We start from the raw sequence: 9,692 nt of genomic DNA on the forward strand, positions 1-9,692 counted from the left end.
GTGAGAAAAGGGGAAAAGAGTAGCAATCTATATATATAGGATACATAGCAGTAATCTCTCTGTCTCATTATACATGATACATATATATTTCTTTTGAGCATAAATTTTTTGATTGTGGTTAAATTAAATGAAAATAAAGTACATAATTGAGAAAAACTAGATAGAAAAAGTAAGAGATGTTTGACTAAGAGGGAGATAGAGTGTTACGGTACTTTTTTTACAATAAAAAAGAAAATGTATTACATATAATGGGGCGGCCTAAAAAAGAATACGCCTCATGTATAGTAGAACGGAAGGAGTATTAATTAATTAAAACTTAAAAGCAATTAATTCAAAAGTGTGATACAAATAAAATACTAAGTTCGGCGAGAATTTAAATTCTGATTATTAAAAGAAGGGCATATGAATAATGAGAATTGCCCACACTCTGAATGCTCAAATGTGAGCCAAAGTCATGATATAACTTCGCCTCATCAAGTTTGATCCTCTAACCTCACTTGGATTCGTCATAAACTTATTGTAAGCTTCCATTAGTTGGACACAATAAATTCCCAGCTCTGAGTTTGTTTGGATTCCTAAATTTTGCCCATTTAATGTTTGCTTTAAAGAAGTAAATTTGGGCCCTATTAGTGGGTTTTATTGTACATAAAACCCCATAAATTATTAAACCCCGATCAAACTAAGTTTTTCTACAAAACAACACCTACTCACAATTTTTTTTAATCTATATACTATAGACTAAATATATATTATAAATACTCTAAAAATATACTATTAAAAGTTGGGATATTGGTCTATAAACCATAAACTTTTCTAAAATTTGATATTTCTCATGAACTTTGAAATTGGTCTATAATATCACAAACTTTGCATTTTGTTTGGTATTTCTCAAACACACTCAAATAAGATATTTTTTATCAAAATCTTATTTTATGTAGGCAACCGTGATACTTTTATGATATTTTAAATCACTTTTTAAGTTCATAACATGTAGGATAAAAAGTCATGTTGAAAAACACGTGGATTTAATTGTGTCAAGTATGATAAAAAAAGTCTCGTAATTTAGTCAAATATAGTAATAGACATGCCGTTAGAAATACCAAACAAAGTGCAAAGTTTGTGATATTATATACAAAGTTTAAAGTTCGTGGGAAATACCAAATTTTAGGCAAAGTTTATGGTTTTATAGACCAATTTCCGTTAAAAGTTTAAGTAAGTACATATAAACTATTAATTTGAATTTCACTAATGACTTGTCATTTAAGTTGAATGCAACTTCAATCAATACTGTAATCTTTTTGAAAAATTATAAAGAGAACTCAAATAAGAATCAGTAAGTATTTTCTTATATTGAATATAAAAATAATTTACTAAATGGCGAAGTGTTTTCCAGAATTTTCTTCTATAAAGAGGTGTCCTAAATTACTTAATAAATATTTAAATTAAATAAATCATGAACTACATACTTACGCATCGATTGACGATTACTCAGTCTGACTAGGTCAATATTCATAATTTATCTAAAATATCCATTTCTATGCAGCAAATAATAATGAAATAAACCAATCCAAAACTAAATAGTAAATACTCATGCACGCATATGGATTGATGATTACTCAGTCTGACTGGACCAATATTTATGTAGCAATTATTAAGGAAATAAACCAATTTAATTACCAAAAACTGACCCACAGAATTTTGCCGCCTTTATATAAATACGTAAGAAATTCCCTTTCCGCAAACCCATTATATTATTCTGTTTCAAATTTGATCTTCCAAATCGAAGCTATATACATTCTGAGCTGTTGGTGAGTTTCAAATTCGATTATTGAATCGAAGCTACATACATTCTGCGCAGTTCGATTCCGGCGTTGGTTTAGTTTTACAATTTTATGGCTGCGGGCGATTCCAACAATAGCAACGGCGACAAATCGGTGAAGGAGAATTCGGGGGTGCGGCCGAATCGACGAGAGCTCTTGCATAATCCTGGATTGTCGCTTGAGTGGAAGCCCCAGGAAGAGTCGGCGCTGGAAGATTTGCTGGAAAAGTGAGCTTCTGCTTTTCTTCGTTTCGTTTTTCGTTTTTCGTTTTGTGAATGTGATGATGCAGTTGCTTTGTGTTTGAATCTGTGTTTTTGATGTGTGTTTTCTAGCTTTTGGATTTTGTTCGCAATTTCGCAGTTATGTGGCAGGGTTTACTTGAATTTTGGGAATGTGAATTTTTGAAGTAGTGATGGTTTTGATGTTATGGATGTATTATTCCATTCAACGGGGAATTGGTTATTTGCTGATTGTTTTTCGATTTACTGTCTCGATCGAGGCTATTGACCGAAACCGAGTTGAATTTTATCTATCTCATGTTTCAGAATGTAATCAGACTAAAAGTAGGAATAATGTGTAAAAGCATAACTGCAAATTTGTTTAAATGGTCTTATATCGATCTGATACACGCTGGAGGTTATAGTTGTTGTACTTATCATTTACGTGCTGCAGATATGCCTCAGAAAGCACTCCTGCCGTTTATGTTAGAATTGCTCAAGCGTTAAGAAGCAAGACGGTTCGGGATGTTGCATTACGCTGCATATGGATGAGTGTGAGATATCATTCCCTTCAATAAAGTTTCTAAGTATATTACATGATGAGTGATCTATTTGATGAGAATTATTGAGTCTATTTGAAGAAGGAATTATAAACTGAAATTCATTTCTAGAATCTCTTTTCTTCAATTTTTGCACAATTTATGATGATGGTGAACATCAAGAGGCAATGTTGATGATCAAAGAAGAGGCAACTTTTATAGATCTGATTTATGTTACGGCTTATTCTGCCCTGAACGTGTATGGTTTCTGGTTCTGCAGAAGAAGGAGAATGGCAAGAGAAAGAAAGAGGATATCAGTTCATTGAGGAAAAATGAAGGCAAAAAGGTACATGTAATCTTGACATTATCAGCTAGTAATGGATATTCATCAATATATTTATATTTATAATCTGTTCAACTGATCCAACTAATATTCTTGCACAATTTGGAAATTTCAGGAAGGTTTAGATGCATTGGCGGAATCATCTCAAGTACCAAGCCTCGTCAATGGACTTGCAGTGATGTCAGTGGACGTGGACGTGGACAGTGTTGACAGATTGAATGGTTAGTATTGATTTTTCTTGAGTTCTTGTTGACATTAATTTTCTTTCATAACATTTACATGTGTACAAACAAACAAGATTGACCCTTTGAACTTGTGAATTTCAGCTATCGATGATCCTGCTAGACAGATTCTCAGGAATAATGCTCGGGCCTTGGATCAAATTTCTATCAACTTGTCTGCTTGCAAGGTACTTGCAGCTCCAGTGCCTTTAGTTGGATTACTTTAAATTTGAAGCGGAACTAACCAAAACATTATTCTTCATTCATATGTTGATTAACATATTTGTAGCTTTTCTAGTTTGAAGTATATGGATTATGATTACGACTACTACTCTGTCATTGCATCCATGAATTTGTTTGCCTTCTCAAATTGTGATGACATGGCACAAAGCTACTTCCTAGAACGATAATACTGACTACATCATGCCTGCCTATTTCGTGCAGCTTGATGAGAACATCCGTCTCTTCATTGAAGCCCGAGCTAATATGAATTTAATCTTAAAAGAGCACGTTCAAAAGCTCCGAGGTGATATCAATTTAATCTTAAAAGAGTACGTCCAAAAGCATTCTACTACTCATCTATTGTTTTGATTGATCGTTGTGCGAAATCCAGACATTCTAATAAATCTGAAAGGTGCTTTTGTGCAGTTTGAGGCTGGAAGACAAGGAAGAATTTAAGCAGTGGATGCCGTCTTTTCCAGTCAAGCTGAACGACGACCTGGCCAACTCCATTCTCCCTCCCTTGAACACTGATGCAGATCAAACAGCTTGATCTTATGCACAATAGGTTCATTTATTATCCATAATATTACTTTTACTGCAGGTATAAAGCTTTGTAAACACTAAACAGTGTTTAGGATTGGATTCATAAAGGGTTATTTCATCGAATTAAAAAATGAATTTTGGATTTATCTAGTTGCGAATCCATTGAGAATTTAATGCATGAGAACATTTTGCACTCAAAGTAATCATGTTATATCTAATTCATTTTTTGCTTCTCAAGTTTGAAACTGAAGGGACATGAGTCGAAGTTGTAGTCAGTCTCGGTGGTGTGGCTAACTCTGCCCCAACCCTAATTTTATAGATCATATTTATTATTATTAATAACATAAAAATTATTAAAAGTTGAAGTAAGTCAATATAAAATTTATTAATTCGTTTTAATCTATCTAGGATTAAGTTTAACATTATTTTCATTGGGGATGGTAATTTAACTCATTATCATATAATTATCTATCTAAGATTAACTATGAGAATCAATCTAATGAATTAAATATATTACATATTTAATGATTGAATATGTAATATATTGCATATTCAATCATTAGATATACTCTCTCCGTCCCATAAAAATATGGGCGGATGAGATGACACGGGAATTAAGGCAAAATTGGTAAAGTAAGAGAGACGATGAGAATGGTATGGTAAAGTAAGAAAGAAGAGGAGAATGATAGTTAAAGTAGAGTTAGTGGATAGTGATACCTACATTATTAAATTGATATAACTTTCTAAAAATAGAATGAACATATTTTTGTAGGACGGAGGGAGTAAGGAAAGTGCACATATTTTTATTGGATGGAGGGAGTAATATCTTTAATTGAACGAATCCTAATGCAAATTCAATCAATATTATTATCTTTTTGGTTAAGGGATTTACTTGAAAAATCGATAGTGGCAATTATGTCTACTTCCCTAGATAAAAAAGGAGTCCGAAGAGAAGTTGAATAAGAATTTAATCTTTTCTTATGTGGAATATAATTTTTTTTTGTTACTAAATGGTGATGTGTTATGTAGAATTTTTCTTCTATGAAGACTGTATCCTTAAATTACATTATAGATTCAATGAAAATTTTAATATTAAAAAAATTATTAAGTATCATTAATGAAAAATGGTCCATATTTTTGAAGATAGTATTATTAATATAGTAGAAATGGTAAATAAATCAATGCATTTAGGTGATATTAGGTGGTTTGACGAATTAAATAAAATTATAATAAAGTACTACCAATTTAATTTTAGACAATCTAAGCCCAACTTAATTTGAAGTCGTGGGACACCAATAAATTTATTTTTGAACATATTTAGTTGAACATGAGAAAAAACCCAATATAAGAAAATCATTATTTATAAAAATCTAATTAAATAGATAAAAAAAATTAGGGGAGCAATTGCCTCTGACGTGTATTGCTCTATGATGAAATTGGTGTTCTTTGGCCGTTTTTGGTGTTCTCTGTTGTGAACTGCCTGAGTTTATGTTATGTGAAGCCACCTCTTTTAAGGTTTGGAGGCTTTGTGTCCTTACCCTGTGATGAAGCTTTTCTAAGGTTTGGAGTTTATGTTATGTGAAGCCACCCCTTTTAATGTTGCTGCATTGGGTTTAATTTGATGGATGTGGTTGTATTGCCTTGTGGATTGATTTGGTGGTGCTAGATTTGTGTATTGTCCATGCCCTATGATGAAATTGGTGCTTTTTGGCTGTTTTGGTGCTCTTTGATGTGTACTGCCTGAGTTTATGTTATGTGAAGCCACCCCTTTTAAGGTTTGGAGGCTTTGTGTCCTTGCCCTGTGATGAAGTTTTTCTGAGGGCTTTAATGATGCTGCATTAGGTTTACTTTGATGGATGTGTTTGTGTTGCCTTGTGGATTGATTTGGTGGTGCTTGATTGGTGGATTGTCCCTGTCCTATGATGAAATTTTTTCTGAGGGCTTCATATTAAACTGCTATAAATATGTGCATTACATGTTCTTTGCACTATTTGTACATACAAAAACATAAAAAATCAGACCCAATTGACCAAAAACATGAAGGTCTGATACCAAAAGACTTCCTCGTATCTATCTAGAACCCAAAAGCGGTAGACAAAGGTCCAATGTCATATGCACAACCTGCATTGTTCTCTGGTAGCTGCAAATACTCCAACACATCTCTCACAAGCTTCTCATCAACATCTAGTTCATTGGGCAACCTCTGAGTTCTTTCCTTCATGTCCTTGTTAATGTGAGGGACTTTGTAGTTGTTCCCACCCCTGAAAATCATAATATCAGTAAGGCAAGCCTGCAATGAGAGGAAAACTTTGTTTAAGGTCTGTGGTGACAGCTCTTCATAAGAGCTACACACATTCTCCAACAATGTGTCAACACTATTGCATGCTTTCTCTTGCTGCAGTGTTTGAATAGTCCGGAAAAATCCTAGGTCTAAAATGTTGGTGTCAGGTGAATTGGCTGGTTGACACATCAGATAGATTTTAAATCCATCTGAATTGGCTACATCCTCAAATTCAGGATCCACACCATTTATGTGGGGTGTGCCATTGTCTTGCTGGATGTAAATTTCTTTGCTTGCCCATTTAGGCCACTTGGCCTTAATTGCTGGTACAATCTATAAAGCACAAAAAATTCCTAGATGATGATCTTTATAAACAGGTAAGATCCGATAGGTTGGGAAAAGTAGCATACCTGGTTGACAAGACAGTCCCTCATGACTTTCTTATTGATAGCCTGAATTGGTTTTGTCTCAAGTGTGCCTTTAGGCCTGTTCTTTGATTCCATTTTTGCTGATACCACTTCAGTGAAAGGAAAAATACCCACTTTCCATCAAATTTGGTCTGACCATCTGAGTCAAATTGTGGCCTACATACTGCACACATGAACATCACTTTGGTGATGTATCTCTTTGACTTTCATGACCTATAATGCTTAACTTCATCCGGCAAGAGGTAATATATGTCTGATGTCTTGGTCATATAGAACCATTTTTCATCTATGTGGACTATATTGTGCATGCTTTGAAACTGAACTCTACCTGCAGCTATGGTTGGTTGAAGTTGACTAAGACACCATTTCAACCTAGCTAACTTATTCATTTTAGTTAGGGCAGGTTTTATAGCATTTGTATGTGGCTTTAGTTGTTTCTCCTTTATCCACTGCCCATGAGTGCTCTTGCTTACAGACAATTTATTTGCCATTTTCTAATGGAAGACCTTTCAAGTGTAGAAAGATTTCTGACCTTTTCTTCATCTAGGGTCAGCTTGTCAGAATGGTGATAGCCTTTAATCTTGCCTTCCATGTTTGCAAGTTCTCCCCTTTGCATCTGCTCTTTTGCTGCCTTCCATAACCTGTAGACTGTCTTTTCCTCCTGATGCTGAAGCTGCCACTTTTATGAGCACTCCATCAATGTTGTGCTTTAGTAGGAACTGCACCACCAAGTTTTTCATGCTACTGCTTAAGTATAGACTTTGTCTTAGCCCTCCTCCATCCCAATGATGAAGCTTTTCTGAGGGAAATGGTAATCACAAATGCTTCTTTTTTTTGGTTTTTTGGGAGGTTGGTGGAAGTTGTACTAAATGCACCATGTAAATGTATTTATAGGGGCTTCAAATTCTGAAAATTTAGGGTGATTTTAAGTTCAAATTTCGCTCTAAAATGTTTAAGAGGCAAACTTAAATTTTTGGTAATGCTCCTTGTACTTTGAATATCTTTTCGGCGCTTATATGAAGTGGAAGGCAGTTTTTGTGTTTAATGTTCTTATTTTCAGTGTTTGAGAATTTAAATCAAGAATAATGTAAAATAAAATTAAAAATAATTAAATTTGAAAATAAAAAGAATAAACAAATCTGTCATAGACATAACAATGAACCATTTTTGTATTCAACCAACATTTTAAGTGGGTCCCAAATTCCACTATCACACTCCATTTATTACACACAACCACTTTCTTAAAAGCCGTGCCTACCAATAGTGGGACTCTTAATGCCGGACGGAGGGAGTACTATAAAAAATGAGTTCCACAATCCACTTACTTACTTTTCTTCACAAAGTCAAATAAGTTCTTAATACCCATATCAAATAAAAGTGATTATTTAAATAGTGGACGGAAGAAGTACTAATATTGTTTTAATTGAATATTTTTATTACTTTTATTTTGCAGCTGAATTTACACATTTTAGTTTAACTAGTTCGAAATTTTAATTGCTAGCTAGGTCCTTCAATAGCATTTTAGTTTAACTAGTTCGAAATTTTAATTGCCAGCTAGTTTAACTAGTTATATCATCAAAATATTAATACATTAGCATTAATCATATTAGAAGTTATTAGTCAACTGAATTATGATAAAAAGGCAATATCCGTGTAACAACCACACTAATAATAATAATCAATAATTAAGATATTTAATTAATAAAGAAGATGGTGAAGCATGCCACCTAGCTACCAAACTCAAACCTATTCGTTTCAAATTTTCGGAAGGAAATAAACCATATCCCAAATGATTATGATCCGAATGCTAAATTAATCAACCACTCCAATTATTTACAAAAATAAAAATATCAGACACCACATCCAACTCTGTTTTTCTAACCCCCCTCTCCAAGGTTACAACTTTATATTTTCTTACTTTACTATTTTCATTTACCAAACACCACTTTCATAATAATCATGTCATGATAATTGGGAGTGGGCAAGATAAAATGATGACACATGAGACATGACAGAGTATGTGATGTGCACTTCATTTCCATTGATATGAACACTTTATTTGATTTTTTTTTCTAAAATAGAATTAGCTAATTTTAAGGAACATGCAAAATAGCAAAAAATAGTCTATTTTAAGAAAATAGGAATATAATGAGTGCATTTATAAGCTCAAATTTATTTTTTCATTATAAGACGTGGCAAACTTTAAGCCTATGGCTTAACTAAATTGGGTGGAAATTTTTAAAGAATATGAATTTTATTTGTATAAATTCGTTTTATAATAAAAATATGAGTATAATTAAATTGGGTGGAAATTTTTAATAGAATATGAATCTTATTTGTGTAAATTTATTTTTATAATAAAAATATGAGTAAAATAGTTTGGTAGAATGTTGAGTCCACTTATTAAAATAGAAAGTGATATGAGATAAATGGAAAAGAAAATATGAAATATTTGGTGGAGTATTAAAGCTGACATATATGGGCATTGGGCAACAAGCTAATTTCATCATTAAATAAATGTTGATGGTAGTTACAGCTTGAACTTAAATAATTAAAATTATTGACATAATTTTGGATTAAAAAATTATGGTCAATCTTATAATTTTTCAAATATGAATATAGAATTATAACTTTCACCTTGCGAGTCCCCACTGAAACTAAAGAATGGTAGTATTACATATTTTGTTGTGCTCATGGTTCATGTATGACCATATCAAGCTTATGGAAGATTATTTATTTTAGTTTAGCTCTATTTTAACTCTTAGACTAATGTTGTTTATGGTTATCTCCTTGTGTGATGTTGTCCTCTTGGTTACATTGTTTGTTTTGCTTATATAGATGAAGGAAGACAGTAGTATGACTTTTCTCTGATGTGTAAATGTGATGAGAAGTGATAGCTCAATGCTGGCGTGAAGGAGCTTCAATCTGGAGCTAAGATTCAACAAGAAATGAAGTTAGACGGCTGGTAAAATAGCTTGTTTCAGCAGCCGTCAGATGGAGTTTAAATAGTTAGTTTTAATCCTAGCCGTTGTATTAAAGTAGCCGTTAGTTTCTGTTTAAATAAGGGCCGATTAGTT

At 32.9% G+C, this 9,692-nt stretch overlaps 1 protein-coding gene and 1 long non-coding RNA gene across 2 annotated transcripts; both read left to right on the plus strand.

Moving 5' to 3' along the window:
* The first annotated feature begins 1,761 nt into the window (after positions 1-1,761).
* Positions 1,762-4,105, plus strand: LOC121781303. Its single transcript, XM_042179044.1, has 7 exons — positions 1,762-2,047; positions 2,493-2,592; positions 2,858-2,923; positions 3,036-3,141; positions 3,247-3,329; positions 3,586-3,692; positions 3,790-4,105. The coding sequence occupies exons 1-7, from the start codon at positions 1,893-1,895 to the stop codon at positions 3,911-3,913; spliced, it is 741 nt and encodes a 246-aa protein (XP_042034978.1). The 5' UTR covers positions 1,762-1,892; the 3' UTR covers positions 3,914-4,105.
* Positions 4,106-5,322: 1,217 nt separating this feature from the next.
* Positions 5,323-7,660, plus strand: LOC121781278. Its single transcript, XR_006046169.1, has 2 exons — positions 5,323-5,466; positions 7,163-7,660. It is a non-coding gene; the product is annotated as an uncharacterized LOC121781278 (long non-coding RNA).
* The last annotated feature ends 2,032 nt before the right edge of the window (positions 7,661-9,692 follow it).

This window comes from Salvia splendens, chromosome 20 (genome assembly GCF_004379255.2).
Source record: "Salvia splendens isolate huo1 chromosome 20, SspV2, whole genome shotgun sequence".
Classification (NCBI taxonomy): domain Eukaryota; kingdom Viridiplantae; phylum Streptophyta; class Magnoliopsida; order Lamiales; family Lamiaceae; genus Salvia; species Salvia splendens.

What these genes read in the sequence shown, in the direction of transcription:
- LOC121781303 (XM_042179044.1), top strand. Translation starts at nt 1,893, where the DNA reads ATGGCTGCGGGCGATTCCAACAATAGCAACGGCGACAAATCGGTGAAG. An exon ending in TCAACTTGTCTGCTTGCAAG is followed by an intron (nt 3,330 to 3,585) that starts GTACTTGCAGCT and finishes TATTTCGTGCAG; the next exon opens with CTTGATGAGAACATCCGTCT. An exon ending in ATCAATTTAATCTTAAAAGA is followed by an intron (nt 3,693 to 3,789) that starts GTACGTCCAAAA and finishes GCTTTTGTGCAG; the next exon opens with TTTGAGGCTGGAAGACAAGG.